Source organism: Castor canadensis, chromosome 11, assembly GCF_047511655.1.
Source record: "Castor canadensis chromosome 11, mCasCan1.hap1v2, whole genome shotgun sequence".
In the NCBI taxonomy this organism is placed as follows: domain Eukaryota; kingdom Metazoa; phylum Chordata; class Mammalia; order Rodentia; family Castoridae; genus Castor; species Castor canadensis.
The window spans coordinates 109,313,801-109,332,311 of NC_133396.1; the positions used below are offsets into that span (position 1 = coordinate 109,313,801).

Sequence of the window (18,511 nt, forward strand, 5' to 3'; positions counted from 1 at the left end):
ATTTCCTGTTGGCCAAGACCTGTCTCTTCCCACCCTGTACTCCCCAGAGAAGCTAATGGTGGAACCTCCAGAGCTGCACTAGCCAGTAGGGTCGCTACAAGCCCTCCATGACTCTAGAGTGCTTGAAACATGGCTGTGAGTGTCAACTATGTTGGAAATGTAAAATGTACTCTGGATCTTGAAGACTTGGTATGAAAAAATAATGTAAAATATCTCAATACCTTTATATTGATTACATGTTGAAATAGTATTTGGATAGCAGGTTAAAATGTCTTTTTAAAAATAATTTGACTTGTTTCTTTCTACTTCTTTAATGTTGATACTAGAAATTTTCACATTATATATGTGGCCTGCCTTTAGAAAATACTAAAGTCTAGACCTGTGAACCTACACACACACACACACACACACACACACACACACACAATTCTGTTCATCTTCCATCCCCATGCATAAAATAATTGTTATCTTCTTTTTGCTAGTCTATGATCTTCTTGTGCTTGAGAAAATCAAACCTTTCTTTTGGCGGTACTGGAGTTTGAAAACAAGGATTTGTGCTTTCTAGGCAGGAGCTCTGTTGCTTGAGCCACACCTCCAGCAAATTGAGTCTTTCTTGACTGATCACACCTTATGCCCAAATACCCATATGTGAGAACATCTCTGTACTCACTCTTACATATTGTGCTTTCCTGTCTCATCTTGCCACCTGAGCTAGAAGCCACTGGAGGGCAGGGAGGTTATAAGTCAGTTCTTTGTACAGTTTCATAATTCTTCTTTCAATGTCTTCACTCCCTGTTAAATTAGTGGAGCCAGTAAGTATTGATGACAAGCCACCCTGCCTACATATACCACCACATTTTTCTCTTTCTGAGCATACCCAATTATCTGACTTCTCTTACTTCCTAAGAGAACCAGGAACAGAGCTTTCCCTTTTGAAATCAATAATCTTTTATATAGGGCAACTTAGCTTTGACTATAGAAGAGAGAAGGTGAGCTCGAGGATGGTAGACAGAGGAAATATCTTGAAGGAATTAGGGCTTGAAGCTTCCTTTCTTCCTGGACACAAACTCCTCAGAATGGGCCTCTGAGCCACAGGGTCCCCCGACCCTGGTCTTAACTTCACAGGGCCCCCACTCCCCTGGCCTGAGAGAAGATCAGAGGCGTGCCACAGTCCTTCAACTAAGAAGGCCTGATGACAGTTCTCTTTCTCTCCCCTAAACCTTCCCTTGCCTCTCACTCACACTGACACCTCCAATCTGGAGACTGAAAGCTAAGAGAGAGATTGGAGATAATTTGCTGCCTGCAGCTGTCTCCCCAATTACTGACTGGGAGGAGGAGTGAGAGTAGTTCATTGAAATTCATTTTTGTGAATGTTTAATATTTCAATTAATATGATTAGGCTGAAGCCTGAACGAGCAGCAAGGCGGCAGATCTGCTGAGAAGACACAGAGTAATGAGATCAGCGGGGCCCGGCCATGGGGTCTTCCCTTCTCCATCCTCAGAGGGAGTGATCTGTTTAGCATCTCCATAAATACTGAGGAGATCAGATTAGAAAGCAAGAAAGGAGCAATGGGGGTGGGGCAGGCGAGTGGAAAGTTACTTTGGAGACAGATATGTTTGTACTTCCTGATTCCCTGGCACTTGCCATCACATCTTTGGGCTACAGAGTCCTCAACCACCTCCTGCACCTCCTCCCCATCTTAGGGGACTTTATGGGAAGGACCTGGGCCTCCATATGATGAGGTATACTCACGTCTCCACGTATACAAATCCACTCAAATATACACACCTACCAGAATGTAGTTCCAAGCCACTGAAACCTAGGCTAAGGAAGGATGGCAAGTGGTCAGCAGGGAATCAGGCAGTGAAAAGAAGAACTGAGTCTCACCCAGCACTTAAATTAAGACAGAGGGAAAGAACAGACAGGCTAGGCACTGCCCCCATTCCCAAGAGGAATGCTTGATATGGGCGTTGTATGGACTCAGGAGCCAGATTGCCTAGGCTCCAATCTTAGCTAGACTCCTTTCTAGCTGTGTGGCCTTAGGCAAGTTATTTAATCGCTCTGTGCCGAGATTTCTTCATCTATATTTGGATATAATGGTAGAATCCACATCGTAGGGCAGTGATGAGGATTTAAGGAGTTACAAAGTATAACACACTTGGAACAATGCCTGGGACACTATAAGTGCCATATAAGCCTGTTACTATTTCACTTACAGAAGAGGAGCCTGCCTAGCTGAATGGAGACTGTTGGACTGGGACACATTTCAGAGACAACAGCACCACTATGGAGACATCAGTCCCACCCTGGAGTGAAGAAGGGAATGGCAGGGAGGCAGAATGTTCTACAAAAGCTGTGAGTGGAGCACTGGTTGGAAAGCTAGAGCTGCTAGCACTGAGGGCTGCTGTCAGGGATGCTCCCTGTGCTGAGCGGTGCCGTGAGTTGGCCCAGTGCATGGAGGTCAAGATCCCTCCAAATCATGGAACCTAGGACTCATGCATACAAGCATAATTGTTTTGAGGAGTAATGGCCCCTCATGTACATGTCTGCTCCTCTTCACTACCTGATTCAATTAGAGCAAGTTCCACCCAACGAGCCCAACTTAAGGGAGAAGCGAAAGAAACAAAACAAAACAAAACAAACAAAAAGGAGTAATTGGGTTTTTCTGCCCTAAAGAGGAGTTTGTCAGCTGTGTTTCTTTCCACTGAAGGAATCAGAGTCTACAGTTGTCACAGGTTCTTTGCATGAAGTGTTGGTTAAGCACCTGCTACCCATGAGCAAGACAGCGCTAGACACCATGAAGAGTAAAATGCTGAATTAAACGGTGTCTTGGTCTTCAAGGAGTGAGAGTTCCCGCGCCACCACAGCCTCTGCTGCCTCTCTGCCCACACACTTACACACACAAACCCCCAGAGGGAGAGAAGGGGGTGTCGGCAAGTGCCAGAAAGCTCGTTTTTCTTGGTTCTTTTTCTGGAAAATATACAGTTCTCCTTCTGTACTCATCTCAACCTGTTCTTCTCCTCCCACCTCCCTTTCATTTTTCCTCTCTGGGTCCCTTTTGCTCTCCCCTCCACACCCCAGTCTGTGACCTGCTTCCTTTCCTATCTACACATCCCTTCCTCCTCAACCTAACTTTTCTATCCCGTTTTCTTTTCAGTGGTTTCTTTCCTTGGCTCCCCACTCTCGAGCTCCCCAAATGCTGGGCTCCTCTCTCCTCCCCACCCCCAGCTCCCATCTCCTGGGTCTTCTCTTCCAGCACCGGGGACAGCTCCAGCCCCCGGAACAATGGACCCCACCTTAGGGCTCCTCTATAAATTCTCCATCTTAGTGCCTTGCCCAACTCCTGACTGGGGAGTAAGATGGGGGAGGGGTTGTTATCAACAGGACCAGCTGCTCTTCTGGGGGGTGGGAAGGGAGTCGGGTAAGATGGAGATAGAAAGAGGGCGTGGCTCTTGCCTGGATTGTGCGTTCCTCTCCAGGGTAGAGAATTTGTATTCCACCCCTGAGACTGACATCACTGATGTCAGGGGAAAGGAGGTGGGAGTGGGGAGGGGGGTGTGGAGGGGGGAGGTTTTTGTTGAGGAGAGCGCGGCCGGAGAGCAGAGCTCCGGGACCCAGGTGACCGGGAAAGCAGGCAGCCCCAGCGGCGGGAGCAGCCAGCAGCAGCCCAGGCCCGGGGACCGGGGTGGGGGTGGGAGGGGGGCCAGGGGGAGGACCTAAAGGGGGAGGCAGGGCAGAAAGGGACCCCCGGAGCCCTGCCGCCATCAGAGATCAAGCATCTGGCATCAGGGATCTTCGGACCCAGCAGAAGGATCAGCCACAGGGGAGGTGTCCTCCCTAGGGAGGCCAACGAGAGATCCACCTGCCCCACATCAGGAGTGGGCCCCTCTCACTGACGCTGCTGGCAACCATATCAGGCCCCTGACCCTTCAGTCTCCTCTCCATCACCTCCTCAGGCCTTTCCCCCTCATCTCCACTCCCAGTCCCTAGCCCTCCCAGCTCCAGTGCCCCTGCTACCACCCTAACCCTCCAGGTCCTGACCACACTGACCCCCAATCTGGGATATTTGCCAGATCTCGGGGAGGGAGATTGTTTGGGCTATGCCCCCTGGTGGCATAACAGTATCTGCCTAGACCCCTGACCCCCAGACCTCAACTCCCTGGGCCTCCTTTGTGTGAAGAGCCGCTCCTCTCCTCAGCAGTGTGGTTGGGGGCCAAAGGGAAAGCCGGCCCGGCTGGGCTCTGGGCCCCCACCATTTGCCTCCTTGTTGGGCAGCTCCCCTGGTCTTTGGGCCTTTCCCTGCTCCCCTCGGCCCCTCCTCCTGGGCCGCCCCAATGAAGGAGCCAGATGCCATCAAGCTGTTTGTGGGGCAGATCCCGAGGCATCTGGAGGAAAAGGACCTGAAGCCCATCTTCGAGCAGTTTGGTCGGATCTTCGAGCTGACTGTCATCAAGGACAAGTACACCGGGCTGCACAAGGGTGAGGGGTCAGGCTGGGCTGGAGAGGTGGCAGCGAGGAGGCTGGGGGACTGAGGAGGGGAAGCTAGGCTGGAGCAATGTAATGGCCAGAAAGGGCCAATATGAAAGAAGAGTTCAGGGGACTGTGGATGGAGGAGCTAGAAGAGGACTCAGCTAGAGTGACCAGGGGACTCCAGGGTGGAAGGCTAAGGGGTCTATTTTGGGTAAAGAGTTGTCAAGACGGCTGCAGAGATGTGGATTCCAGAGATGTAAGAGGGTGTTGATGCTATGGGATGAACTCAAGAAAGGTCAGAGGGACAAGAGACTTGGCTCAGGAGATAAGGAGCTGGACAGGTGTGTGTGCGTGCACGCGCGCATGTGTGCATGTGTTTGTTGGGCAAGACTGAGAATCTGAGTAGCTTCAGATAATGTTGGGATGGGGGTCAGGACACATAGTCAGGTGCTCAACCTAGAAAGAGTGGAGATGGCCTGGGGCAGGGCAATCCCAGGACTAAAGAGGAACCAGAGAAGTAGGGCATGGAACACCAGGTTGGAGAAGGCCTGGGAAGTATGGGGGGACTTGGAAAGTTAAGCTGGAAGATACCCTGAGGCCTCTCCAAGGACTGTTGGGCTAAGCAGGGTTGGCCTTGGTCAGGACTCGGAAAGCTCCAAGCACCAGATCCTAGGGCCACACTTCCTGTCTCCCATCACTGAGCCCAGGGAAAAGGCACTTCTGGGCCAACTGCTCTTCCCTTTCCTTTTTTGTTCACTCTATACTCTGTACCTGCCTCCCATGGAGTTGGGGAGACATGAGGAAATAGGGAAAATGGGAGAGGAGAGGGGTGATGATGGCAAAGATGGAGGAAGGAGAAGGCAAAGGAGAAAGGGGAAAGGAGAGAAGCTGAGGAAGAGAAGCACACTGCAGGCACTTGTTTTAGGAACACCGCCCCCACCCCCACCCTAAGCCCCATCTCTCAACAGCCCAAGTGCTCTCCCTGGTCCATCATCCACCAGCATTTGGACCTCCATATCTAAATTCTGCCACTTCAGGGGCAGAATTTCTACCCTCTCAAATTTTCCCCAACTCAGGAGGCAGAATATGGCAAAAAGGGAAAACTTCTCTAGCCCTTAGTCTCCTTGGGGTGGGGGGTGGGGGGGCCCTTGGGAGGGGAGACCAGACACTCACCATCCACCCTGTCTCTCTGCTCCTGTCCCTCCTCAGGATGTGCCTTCCTGACATACTGTGCCCGCGATTCAGCCCTGAAGGCCCAGAGCGCCCTGCACGAACAGAAGACGCTTCCAGGGGTGAGTCCTGTCCTTTGCAGGGCCACAGGGCTTAGAGGTGGCAGGGGGCCACCACCCTCTACAGTCCCAAGACATTGAGCATATTTTCCACCTCCTCTCATCACCAGGAAGCCCCTTTCTCTTTCTAGCACCCACATCTTTCATTTCTCTTATCTTATCTGGAGAGAAGGAAAGGAGCCATTAGGGGAGTAAATGTGACCTTTCTGAGGAACAAGTGCAACCCCCTCCTCCTCTTCCCAACCTGTCCACAGGTCATGCTAGAGGGAGGACTTAACTGGTTGGAACGTATGGGGAGAAGACTGGTCATCTGTGTCAGGATGAGCTGGAGGCACCCAGGCACTCTTTTGTGGCTCTGGAAAGGCAGCTTGGGTGTGAGATGGGGGAGGGGTACTGCCGCCCTGAGAATAGGCAGCTGGGCCTGCTGGATTGTCATCTCTATGCAGGTTTCTCAGCTCAAACAGGCTCCCTTCTTTCCCAGGAAGAACCCTGGGAACAGAGCCACCCGGGGGCATCAAGGTAGAGCAGGACCTGGGCATAGGTAAGCAAGGGCAGGGCAGACAGAATTGACAAGGATCAAGTCTGACCCCACCAAGTGTGCCTAGCCTCCCCGCTGCAAAGTCACATTTCTTTGTTTCTTCTTCTTAGCCAGACTTGCAGATTGTCCCAAGCCTGGGCTGGGCAGGCAGTAATAAAAATCTCAGACCTGGGTGGGGGAAAGGAGGCCCATTCCCTTTTGCTATCTATCTACTTGTTTTCTCCCAGACTGTGAATTCCAGGAAGCACTTCCTGAGACTTGGCTCCACCCCTGCCTTCTGCAAACATTTGCTCAGCAAGGTCTGGGTGCTAGAGACACATCTGTCCTGGCCTCTCCTCCTTCCCTACATGGGATATGGAGAATGGTGCTGACTATCCAGCTCTTTCTGGGAGGAAACAGTCAATACATACTGGGAGAGGGCAGATTTAGGAAAATTAGAGCTGCTTCTATCACCCCTAACTTCAAGCCCTTGAGGTATGCCTTGGCCCCTCAGTCCTTGAGTATGACGACGGGAGAGCAAACCTACCCCCCCCCTCCCCCAACCATTTCATCCCATCAGTACAAGAACAGCCATGACTGCAGAGTGGAGGACCTGTGCATGTGTGGGAGCAGGCTTAGGGATCCAGGGTGAACATGGTTCATGCTCGCACACATGTGAGCACTAACAGGCCAGCTGTGGGGGCGGGGGCACACAAAAGCCTGGTCCCCACTGAGTCCCAACTTCTCTTTCCCTTTCTCTTCTCTCTGGAGGCCCCTCATAAATTCAATTTTCATCTCCATTGCTGTTGGTCTTTTCCTATTGTCTCCCCCATTTCAGAGTCCCTGAAAAAAACAGAGGGTTTAGGGGAAAAGCAAGAGTGAAAACGGGAAGACCAGGGTGGGGACTTAGGTGAGAAATGGCCTGAAGGTGGTTACAAGCCTCAAGGGTAGTATGTGCCAGCTGGGGGCCTCTAACCTGTGTCTGTCCCCTCTAGCTGTTTGTGCAGCTCAGGCAGAACTCTGTCTGGGATGCAGAGAGGCACCACCTGCCCTTCTTGAGGACATCAGGCTCAGTGTGGGGCAGGGCATTCAGTTAAGGATTTAGTCTGGTCCTGGTCCAAAGCTCCCAGGTGACACTGAGTTCCCATCCCAGCCCTAGCTGACAGAATCCAGAGGGACCTGACAGAATTTCCAGTAGGAAATAAGAGGTTCCATCATCCTGGGGACCCCATACTAGGGATCTTGGGGGCAGACCCAGGGCAGTCAAGGGGAGATGTCTGTGATCAAGCTCTACATAACCCTTTGTACACCCCCCAACCCCTGGGTCTTTTCTCCTGTCTTCCCCCTCAGAGTCATGTGTGCGTGTGTGCGTGTGTGTTTGTGTATTCACAGTGTCAGCTGCTGCACGATTCTCTTAGGAAGTTCTTCCTACTGTCTAATCTCTAAGTCCTCCTACTGCAAGTTCTCTTTTCATAAGAGCATTTAGCCCTCTGTCCTTATTCTCTATCTTTGTTACCCCAGAATCTAGAAGGTGCTACTGTATTAGGGTGATATTCAGGCTACAGAGAAAGAATGGGGGCTGGGCCTAGACTGTCAAGCCCCACTTCCTCTTCTCTCTTGAGTGATTCCCAGGGGTAGCTCTGCCACAGGTCTCTGGATCTATCCTGTGAGCAGGGTGTGGCCTCCTGGAGGCATGGGTTGTGTGGGTTGACTCTGTCTGGCTATTCTTCCTCTCTACTCTGGACCAAAATCCCCCTTCAGGGACATGGGCCTTCCTGTCAGCTCGTGGCTGGGAAGGTGAGCTCTTTCCCCACCTGTGTGTGGTCTGGGACACCTAGACACCAGGAACAAGTGTGGAGCCAGGAGTGGCAGAGCCCAGGCCTGGGCCCTCAAGAGAATTGGATTTTGTGAGATGACTTCTTGGAGGTGGGGTCTTTGTTATGGGTGAGAAGTAGAGGTCCTTAAAAGTGGTCCTGTTGGTGGAGCAACTCAGGGATTCTTGGTCAGGGTATAAATAGCCTCTTCTTCTTTGGGAGGCCCTGGAGAGGGCTTATTGCCTAGTGGGTAGTAGCTAGGGAACAGGCGTGCCTGCCTGGTTGCCAGGTGAACACAGCACAGCTGGACTCAGGGGAGGGGGCAGGTGTGCCTGAGCCAGCTAACAAAGCTGAGCTTCCCACAGGAAGTGCCACACCAGGAGGAAGGCTACTGGGAACATGCACTGGGGGCACCAAGGGAGTCTGTCTTTGAGAGTGTGGGGCACCTGTCCGGTGGTCCGTGCACTTGTGTGTCTTTGTGCAAATCTACATCAACTGTGGGTATTTATTGACATGCTATTTTTGTGCCTGGAAGCCTGAGCAGGGAGAGAACCGCATCTTTCTTTCTCTGGGTCCCAGGTTCCCCATCTCTGAGCAGAACAAAAAATCCCCAGAGGCCTGTTGGGAAAGGGTTAGTGCAAACCATAAGAATCCCCCCTGTGCTGTGACCCTGGTTCTGGCTTTACCTCAGGGGTGGGTGGGGGTAGGGCTGTGCCTAACTGCTGAGGTGCTTGTGAGGGAATTTCTTGTTTTGGCTACAGTGCAGAAGAGGAGGTGAATGACCATGAACTGAGCCTCTGACTCCCCAAGCCTTGCCTTACACCCTCTCTCTCTCTCTCTCTCTCTTTGCTCTAAGGAGATTGAACCTCTAACGGGATAATCCCAGATTGGTGGGAGACAAAGCTGGGGGCAGATTGGCCAGAGGATCTGTGTGACTGTGACCCTCCCTACCCCACCAGCTGCTCACAGATCCAGAGCCTTGGCCGGGGGGAGGGGGGTGGATTCTGGGACAGAAGTATCATTTGAGGTGGGGCTAAGATTTGATCTAAGGCTATGAATACCTGACCGGCAGAGTCCAGCCAATGGTCAGAGGGCCCACTGGGAGGAGGGGTGATGGAAAGTGTCACTTCTTTACTCCTCTGTTTTGAGTATCCACACAAGGTCTTCCAATGCTGGAACATCAGAGCTGAAGGGAACCTCACTAGAGACCACCTGGTCTGCCCTCTCATTTTACAGATGAGGAAGTTGAGGCCCAGAGGAAAGAAGTCACTTATTCTAGGTCACACAGCTAGTTAGTGGTAGGGCTGGTCCTTGAACTCAGGTCTCATGACTCCCAGTCCAGTGCCTTTCTTGAAGGTACCCTTAGCCTAACTCTCAGAATATAAATGAATGGTTTGTTTTAATTTCGTTGGTCACTGGAACTAAGACTGTCCCACCATCAGATGAATGGGGGAACCCAGTGGGCCCCAGAGGTCAAAGTCCTCAATTGCAAAATATTTTCAGACATTGGATGCTGAGAGAGTCCTCCCTTTCCAGTTCTCACGATGTTCCTCAAACTGGTTAAGGAACTCAAACTGTGGTAATAATTTCCAAGTGTTCTCACCAAACAAGACATGGAGAGTGGAACTAGGAGTCTTTCCACTGCCACTGAAGATGGAACAAAGGGCGATAATGCAGGGGTCAAAAAGAGGGTAGAGCTCTGGAGGGCCTCCACACAACGTGGGGGGAATTGCGAGGGGACACAGGAGGCTCTCCAGACACTAAGGATTTGCTCTGGAGGAGGGAGACAGGAGGAGGTAGTCTGTGCAGGGCTTGTTCTGCACACCTCCTTCCAAGACCAGGATGCTTTCCTGAGCCCCTCCCCCACCTCACAGCCTCCACCAAATTCTCCAACCCCAGCATACCCTGTTCCCACCCCCCCTCCCCACTCCTTCTCTGGGTGTGTGGAGCAGCAGAAGTGATGACGTCACCACGGTCGCCAGGGCGACGGGGACGGATAAATCAGGCTGAGTGGGCGGTTGCCATGGTGCGCATTCTCCTGTTGCCACGGAGACTGGGCATCTGCTCCCTTTGTGCTGCCCGAGTGCCTTCCCCCTGGGGTCAAGAGGTGTAGGGGGGCAGAAAGAGAGACAGACATACCTCCAGGGGTCAGAAGGAAGTCTGGGCCTCTGTGGAATCTCCCTCAGTCTAGAACCCTCCTTGGGGCTTCTCCATAGGGTGGCCTCTGTGTCTCCTACTTTGCAGAATGGAGGCAGCTCTGATTGAATAGTCCTTTGGATGGCTTCTGTTTTATGACTCAGGTCCTTTGGGCACGCCCCCTCTCCCCTAAGGAGAGCAACACCTGGCCCAAGCATCTGGGGTTAACCTGAGCCTGGAGCTGTGCCCCCAAGAGCATCTTCCTCCACACCCACTCTCTCCACTGCCCTAATCCCCTCAGGTCATAATCCTGGTCAAGATTAGGTCAGGCCCTTTCTTCCCACCAGAAATTTAGAAAACTGGGGAAACCGCCTTGGTCTGGGGCCTGCTCCCTTCAGCCTCTCTGCAGCTCTGGCCTGGGGAGGGCTCTTGGGTATGCAGAAGAGATCCTAGCAGCTGCCTTTTCTTCTCTCCTTTAGATGAACAGGCCGATCCAGGTCAAGCCAGCCGACAGCGAGAGTCGAGGAGGTAGGTTCTGCACCTTTGGACTCAAGTCCCTCTCCTCCCACCCCCAGACCCAGGGTTTGGAAGAGCTGAGGAGCAACCTTTCCTGACAAAGAAAGTTTTGACAGTTCTAAAGACTTCCCAGTCAAGGTTGGGATAGGATGAGTCTGTATGACTGTAGGAGGCAGGATCTGCTCCACTACAGAGACAGCAAAACTGAGGCTCAGGGTGGAGTAGAAGTCCTTCAGAGCTGGGACGAACCCCACTCCCTAGTCATCACCCCTGTTACATCTTAGAACCAGTAGTCCCAAGGGTGGGGGAAAGTAGTGTCAGGAGCTCCAGGGAAGAATGGAAAGTGAAGGGGCTGGAGAGAGGCCAGGAGGCCCTGAACATTCCTCTCCCCCGTCCTACCCACCACCCCCAGAAGACCGGAAGCTCTTTGTGGGGATGCTAGGGAAGCAGCAGACAGATGAAGATGTCCGGAAGATGTTTGAGCCGTTCGGGACCATAGATGAGTGCACTGTGCTCCGGGGGCCAGATGGTACCAGCAAAGGTAGCCCACCCACTGCCCTTCTCCTTGTGGGCCCCTTTAGCTTTACTGTCCCTCCCCACTGGTTTCCTGGGCAGTGGGTCCCCATTAGGGGACCTCATGATGGGTACTCACCCCCTTCCTCCTCCACCTCTGTAGGCTGCGCCTTCGTGAAGTTCCAGACTCATGCTGAGGCCCAGGCAGCCATCAACACCCTTCACAGCAGCAGGACCCTGCCGGTGAGCCCTACTCTCCCCTCCCAGCTAGACTTTTCCTTCCCACCAGCTCTCCCACCAGGCCCTGGCAGAGAGGTGGTCCACTCAGAATAGGGTTTTTAATTGATTCAGAAGGAATCGTAGGAATATCTGCACATGTAAAATAACATTTCCCCACCTCTCCTCCTCATCTTCAGTCCAAATTCCCTCATCTTCCTTCTGCTTCCTCCATTCCTCTGCCCTCCGTTCATCTCCCATCTCTTCTCTGCCTTCCCATATCACCCTCATTCATTCAAGACGCTTGCTTAGAGGTGCCCCCTTACACATATCTCCTACACATCAGTTCTGCTACCCCTGCACGTTAGCATTGGGTCAGCTGAACATACTTGGGAAGCTCCTCTCTGGAGGGTGTGTGCTTGCAGAGGCTGGGCAAGCATTGCTAGGGGACTTGGACTTGGTGGAGAGGACACAGCAGCCGACAGAGAACTGCGTTAGATGATCCTAGGCCCCTTCCAGCTCTAAGACTCTTAAGAGTCTGTAATCCTTGCAAAATGTTCCAGTTTGGTTTTTATTTGGCTCAGGCTGGTATTAAAATTTGAGGCTGCATCAACTGAGCACACAAAGACTGGGCGTCAGGGAGGTAGGGCAGCTATAAGGCAAGATTAAACATTTGTGGTGGCTGATCCACTGGAGAAAGTTCTAACTCGGAATCCTCAGAGAGAAGCCCTTCCTATTTCCATAGGCCTTCACTTTTTTTTTTTTTTCCCTTTCTTCCCTTTGGCAGTATTGGGGTTTGAACTCAGGGCCTCAACACTTGCTAGACAGGCACTCTACCACTTGAGCTACTCTGCCAGCCCTTTTTTGTGCTAGGTATTTTCAAGGTAGGGTAGGCTAGCTTTGAACCTTGATCCTCCTGATCTCTGCCTCTTCAGTAGCTAGGATTGTAGGTGTGAGCCATAGCTGCCTGGCAGGCCTTTCACTTTTTGAGCACATGCCTTCACATTCCTCAACTCTTACCAGCCTTTTGCACATCCACAGGGAAAGGGTGGGATGGAATTCCCCATTTGACATAGGGTAGCAGCTGCTTTCCCAGAGAAGCCAGGACATGAGAGTGGGACCTAGGCCAGGTGCTGAGGGCCCTGGGGAGGACAGATGCTGACTCTATTCCTCTGAACACACGTGGGGCCCATGCCCAGGGAGCCTCATCCAGCCTGGTGGTAAAGTTTGCTGACACAGAGAAGGAGCGAGGTCTCCGTCGAATGCAGCAGGTGGCCACCCAGCTGGGCATGTTCAGCCCCATCGCCCTCCAGTTTGGAGCCTACAGCGCCTACACCCAGGCTGTAAGCATGCCCCCAGTGCTAGCCCTGTCCCTTCTCCATGTCCCTCCTGCGTCCTGCCTCATTCTCCCAACACCAAGGCCCAGGGTTGAGAGGGAGACAGGCCAGGGTGTGGGGGGCCTGGCCCCACTCTCCTCTCCTCTCCCCTTCCTCTCCACCAGCTGATGCAGCAGCAGGCAGCCCTGGTAGCGGCTCACAGTGCCTACCTCAGCCCCATGGCCACCATGGCTGCCGTGCAGATGCAGCACATGGCTGCCATCAATGCCAATGGCCTCATCGCCACCCCCATCACCCCATCCTCAGGTAAGGCCTGTGCAAGGCAGGCTGGGCTAAGTGTGAACAGGGTAGGGCAAGGGAACTATGGCATGGGGAGAGAGGAGAAGGGAAGCCATGGGGTCCAGGAGAGGCTCAGGGGTCAAAGAATGGCCTGCTTGCTCCCCTGTGCCCTCAGACTTGCTGACTGGTTCTTTGCATCTGTGTGTGTCTGCTACTCTGCTCTGTCTCTGTCACTTTCTCCTCCCCAGGAACCAGCACCCCTCCTGCCATTGCTGCCACGCCTGTCTCTGCCATCCCTGCTGCTCTGGGTGTCAACGGCTACAGCCCAGTGCCCACCCAGCCCACTGGGCAGCCTGCCCCTGATGCTCTGTATCCCAACGGGGTTCACCCCTATCCAGGTGGGGCTCTCTGCCTGCCCACGCTGCCAGCAAACATTCAAGACATCATTCTCATTGCTGGTAGCCATGACACCCCTTCCCTCTCCAGCCTCAGGGTTCAAGGTGCTTTCTTTTGCTCTGTCTTCCTGAGCAGAGATGCTCCTTGTGTTCTTGGCCAGGGCAGCTGAGACTTAGAGAGGTGAACAATTTGTCTGGGGGTTGCAAGCCAGTCATAGACTTGTCTTCCTAACGCTGGGCTCTTTCCCCTCTTCCCATATGCACTTCCCCTTCACCTCATACCCCATGCCCCAATGAGGCTCTCCACCCCATCGCCAGCCTCTGTTCAGAGGTGCTGGTGGGGCTCCTGCTGTGTCTCAGGCTTACTCATGGTCCATGATGCTCTTCCCAGCTCAGAGCCCTGCAGCCCCCGTGGACCCCCTACAGCAGGCCTATGCAGGGATGCAGCACTACACAGGTGAGGCACCCCAACCCAGGCCTCTGCCTAGGTGAAAAGGATGAAAAGAGGAAAAGAGGTCCAGAAAGTGGGTCTGGTTTCTCCATTCCCTGCCAAAGGGGAAACCCCCTTTGGGCTTTCCTGACAAGCTATACCTGTGAGGATGAATCTTTGGGGCAGCACATCCAAGGGTGGATCTGAGGCAGCTCCTTCCCTGACAACCTTGCAGTCCTGTAGATTTCACTGGCCTGGGCTAGGGGAAGGCAGACAGCGTTGACTGGGCAGTCAGAGGGCCCCATTAGCTTTTTCTGTTCTCCCCATCCCAGCAGCCTACCCAGCGGCCTACAGCCTGGTTGCACCTGCGTTCCCACAGCCTCCAGCCCTGGTCGCCCAGCAGCCTCCGCCACCGCCTCAACAGCAGCAGCAGCAGCAACAGCAGCAGCAGCAGCAGCAGCGAGAAGGTGCCGGCCTGGGGCAGGGTCCTCACAGCTGTGAACCTTCAGGTCTAGGAATGTCCTTGTTGTGAGCTCGGGACTCTTGATTGCACCGTGTCAAGCCCAGTTCTTGCCCCAAGTGTGCGGATGGAAGCAAGTGGGGAGCCCTGGCCCACGCTGCTAGGGCTAGGATTGGAGGGCCCTCCCAGGATCTGCTTTCCCCGGGGCCTCTGCTGCTTGTGTCTGCATCTCCCAGTCACTGAGCTCTTCCTTCTGTCTCTGCCGCCACCCAGGCCCTGATGGCTGCAACATCTTCATCTACCACCTACCCCAGGAGTTCACGGACTCAGAGATCCTCCAGATGTTTGTCCCCTTTGGTCATGTCATCTCAGCCAAAGTCTTTGTTGACCGGGCCACCAATCAGAGCAAATGTTTTGGTAAGAATATGATGATTCAAAAGATAAAGTTATGGACATTTTTGCACAAACTCCAAATTAGAACAAGGTCTGATACATTTGAAGGCATTCAGGATCACAGTGGACCCAGTATTTGAAATCCTGAGTGTCCAAGGCCATGAAAGAACCATCTTTGACGCACCCATCATCTCATACAGTTGCTACCCAAGCCGTTCCCTTTCTGCAGAAAGCCACAGCTTCATCTTTCTCCTTAAGAACCAGCCTTGGGACTGGGGTTGTGGCTCAGTGATAGAGCTCATGCTTTTCTTGAGGCTCAGTGTTCCATCCCCAGCACCAAAAACAAACAAACAAAAAACCCAGCCAAATTCATTTTCATTAAGTAGTAGTCTGGGGATGTTTGGTTTTTCGGGAGTAGGTTTTAGTTCCTTCGCATCTTTGAAAGCCTACCTCAGGGCCTTGATTCTAAAGCCATTCAGAATTTAGAAGTGGCAGTCTTTAAAAGGGAGGTTCAGAAAGCTATCCACGCTGAGGAGAAGGGGCCACCCTGCAAAGAACACTGGAAACAATGTCCTAGTTTGCATGAATGTCTGGACTGGATTCACTCAAATCCATCAATCAACAATTTTTTTCTGAATGTCTGTCTATGTGCCAGATAATTTTCTAGGCATTAGGGATTCAGGGAAGAAGTAGGGTGGTGCTGGGAAACCAAACAACAGGCCTTGGTCCTAAAACAGGAGAGTGAGGTGGGGTAGGCCAGGCCTTATGCCCCTTTCACCTCAGGCTTTGTGAGTTTCGACAATCCAGCCAGTGCCCAGGCTGCCATCCAGGCCATGAATGGTTTCCAGATCGGCATGAAGCGCCTCAAAGTCCAGCTAAAGCGGCCTAAGGATGCCAACCGGCCCTACTGAGGGCCCCAGGTGGGTGCTGCTTCTGTCTCACGCCCTTCCAATTCAGCCCCCACACCTACAGCCAGGGCTCTCAAGTAGACAAATTCACCCTTCCACCATCTTCAGGGCTGGCCCTCCCACCCCCATCCCTGACTCTGGGCATGAGAAGCAGGCATCTGAGGAGGCTACCTCAGCTGTTAGTAATGGTTCTCTGACACACACACACACACACACACACACACACACACACACACGCCCCATGACCCAGAAGGAGCCAAGTCTGTATCTATTTGTGTCCACTCCCAGAGCTTCCACAGTATCTGGTTTTGTCTGTTCAGTGTCCATGTGTCTGTGTGTGTCTCTTTCTGGTTTTCCTTTGGGTTGGATGGAATTAGGAGTAGGACTGGGGGACTGGGGGGCTGGTTTAGAGTAGCAGAGGGTCCTGGAGTTACTGGGTCCTAGACTCTGTTCTGAGAAGTGGAAACACCAGGTCCTGGTTGCCCAGAACTTCAGGTGATCTTCCTATGCAGCAGTGATCCAGGGGCAGGAGAGTGCACAGGACAGACTGGGGGAGCCAATTTGAAGGCCTCTTGGGAGTGTCTTTGACTTAGATAGAGGTTGGAATGTTGTACTGCCTGTGAATTTCATTATCAGGTCCCCTCAACCCCAGTGCCGGACACCACCCCAACCTCAGGGCCACAGATGTGTGAGCCTTGGTTATTTTTGTGTTGTTTTAATCTCTTTTGGACCAAACCCCTAAAAAAAAAACCACAACCCAAGAACAATACCCACATTTTCTGTTTCTCCCCTTTCCCCCCCAATCCTGGCTGCTTAACTCACCCCACCCTGGGGGCCCCCAGCCCAGGGCCCGTGTCCATTGTCGGCTGAAGCCCCCATCCCCGGACCCCTGCTCCGGGCCCCTGTAAGTTGCATGGAACGAGCGTGTTGTCTTTGGAGCCAATTGTTTGTTATTTGGGGAGGGGCCATGGAGGGAAGCGCCCCCCAGCCCAGGGTCAGGGCCGGGGGCAGCTCGCGGGATGTGCTTGGTCAACAGTGGTTGGTGACTGTGGTCTGTGTTCTGTGCATTTTCTCTTGCTTTCTTTGTTCCTTTTCAAAAAGGAATGAGAGCACTACCTAGGGGCTGGGGCAGTCTCACCCCGAGACTCCATCCCTAAGCCCATCCTGGGTCACCCTGGCCTTCTCTGCGGATGCTCCCTCTCTCTTTCCAGGTGTCTGTCTCATTCATGCACCCCCTTTTCCTTCCTTCTCTTAGTTATCTCTGCCTGCCTGTTTGCTCTCATTTCTTTGCCTCTCCCCCCCTCTAGGTCTCTGTATATCTTCTAGTCTTTTTCTCAGGGGCTGTTTGACAATCCTTCCTAATAGCCTTTAGTTTCTGTATCATTCATCTCCCTCCCTCCTCTTCTCCCACATCCTTGCCCTTTGCTCTCATGGCTGGGGGTGGGGGTGGGCAGATGGGTCCACTTGGACTGAGGCCTTTCTCATGACCTGCCTATCCATAGGCAGCTCCATCTTAGATACTGTCGCCCACCACAGCCATTTCCCCTTCCCCCTAGCGCTGTGACTAGCACCGGCCATCTGCCCCATGCTTCATTCATGTTTCCTTCCTTCACAGGTCTGGAGATACCAGAGGAAGGGGCGCTTCACACCCTCTTCCCACGACTGGTCCTGGCCCTCTCTGCACATCTGCCTTGGGCCTTGACTGGGCTCAGGCAAAAGCTGCTTCATGGCCCTGGGGACATAGGACATGACCCTCTCCCAGCACCCAGCTCTCTGAAGGGCCAGAGCTTTGCTTCCCCGACTCCAAGGGCCTATTTCCTCCCAGGTGCCCTTTTGGTCTTTGTTGAGGGAGCAAGGAACAGGCTTGAGGGTTCTGGGGTATCTGCCTCCTGCCAGGGCTCCTGTGATGGGACAGGGCCCACCGTTTGTTTGTACTTGCCTCCCCCATCAGTGGGCCTGTTCTAGCTGCGCAGGCTCGGAAGGGCAGTGGGGCATCCCCCACACTCCCTGGCCCACCCTCACCCCAGTCTCTTCCCCGCAGTAGGGGCTTCTCAGAAGCTGGCTCTCACACGTCCCCTCCACTCTCCGCTAGAGGTAGGATCTCCTGAATCCTGGGCTTCAAGCCCTAAAACTCACTGCCTCCCCCAAGGGCCCCCTTCAAGGAGGGTGTGGGGGAGCCCTGAGGGCTGCCTCTCCACCAGTCAGCCACAGAGACCCTCCTCCTTTCACAAGGAAAAGACCTATCCCTAATCCCCTAAAAATGTTTACAGTCTCTGCTGGCCCCCTCCATGTAAATACCACAACCACCCGTGCGTTATCCAGCCTGCCCGGCCTGGCCCGGGCGCTGCCGTCTCTCCTTCTGGGAGTTTAGACAATGTTGCCCTTGGATTTTTTCTCACTCTCCGATTTCCCCCTTTGCTTTGGTGGGTAATTGGGTATTTGGGAGGAGGGGTGTGGGGAGGGCTAAAGGGGGTTTATTACCTGATCATTTTCTTTAGGAAGAGGTTTTAGGGAAAAGAAAACGGGGTGGGGGGTGGGAGTGATAAGGGGAGACTGGGGAGTCAGTTTCAGACAGTTCTCTATGCTTCACTTATTTATTTATTGCATTTTACTTTTAAAGAGTTGGTCTTTTCTGTCTAAATAAAAACATTGAAAAGCATCAAATTAAGAGTCTTGGAAGGAGGAGGGTAGGGGATTGTTTACACTGGGGATGGGGAGGGAGGGAAGAAGAGAACAAGGCTTGAGAGAGAAAATTTATCAGGGAAGTCCCAGCTTTTGCTTTTGAGTAGTGTCCAGGCCTTGCTCATTGTTTCTGCTCATCTTCGGAGCTTAACTCT

General features: G+C 53.0%; 1 protein-coding gene across 5 annotated transcripts; it reads left to right on the plus strand.

Annotated features, from left to right (window-relative positions):
* Window positions 1-3,564: 3,564 nt before the first annotated feature.
* On the plus strand, window positions 3,565-18,150 carry Celf3 (CUGBP Elav-like family member 3). Of its 5 annotated transcripts, XM_074048098.1 has the most exons (14): window positions 3,565-3,619; window positions 4,375-4,480; window positions 5,681-5,763; window positions 10,707-10,755; window positions 11,156-11,284; window positions 11,420-11,499; window positions 12,672-12,815; window positions 12,974-13,115; window positions 13,337-13,486; window positions 13,875-13,940; window positions 14,246-14,380; window positions 14,647-14,790; window positions 15,550-15,686; window positions 17,290-18,148. In XM_074048098.1, exons 4-13 carry the CDS (start codon window positions 10,707-10,709, stop codon window positions 15,675-15,677), a joined length of 1,167 nt encoding a protein of 388 aa, XP_073904199.1. In that variant the 5' UTR covers window positions 3,565-3,619; window positions 4,375-4,480; window positions 5,681-5,763; the 3' UTR covers window positions 15,678-15,686; window positions 17,290-18,148. The 5 variants fall into 5 exon arrangements, with proteins under 5 accessions (XP_073904199.1, XP_020035400.1, XP_020035399.1 ...); XM_020179811.2 differs by lacking the exon at window positions 3,565-3,619 and having other exon boundaries at window positions 3,713-4,480; window positions 11,159-11,284; window positions 17,290-18,150; XM_020179810.2 differs by lacking the exon at window positions 3,565-3,619 and having other exon boundaries at window positions 3,713-4,480; window positions 17,290-18,149.
* The last annotated feature ends 361 nt before the right edge of the window (window positions 18,151-18,511 follow it).

What these genes read in the sequence shown, in the direction of transcription:
- Celf3 (XM_020179810.2), top strand. Translation starts at nt 4,336, where the DNA reads ATGAAGGAGCCAGATGCCATCAAGCTGTTTGTGGGGCAGATCCCGAGG. An exon ending in ACAGCGCCTACACCCAGGCT is followed by an intron (nt 12,816 to 12,973) that starts GTAAGCATGCCC and finishes CCTCTCCACCAG; the next exon opens with CTGATGCAGCAGCAGGCAGC. An exon ending in CAATCAGAGCAAATGTTTTG is followed by an intron (nt 14,791 to 15,549) that starts GTAAGAATATGA and finishes CTTTCACCTCAG; the next exon opens with GCTTTGTGAGTTTCGACAAT.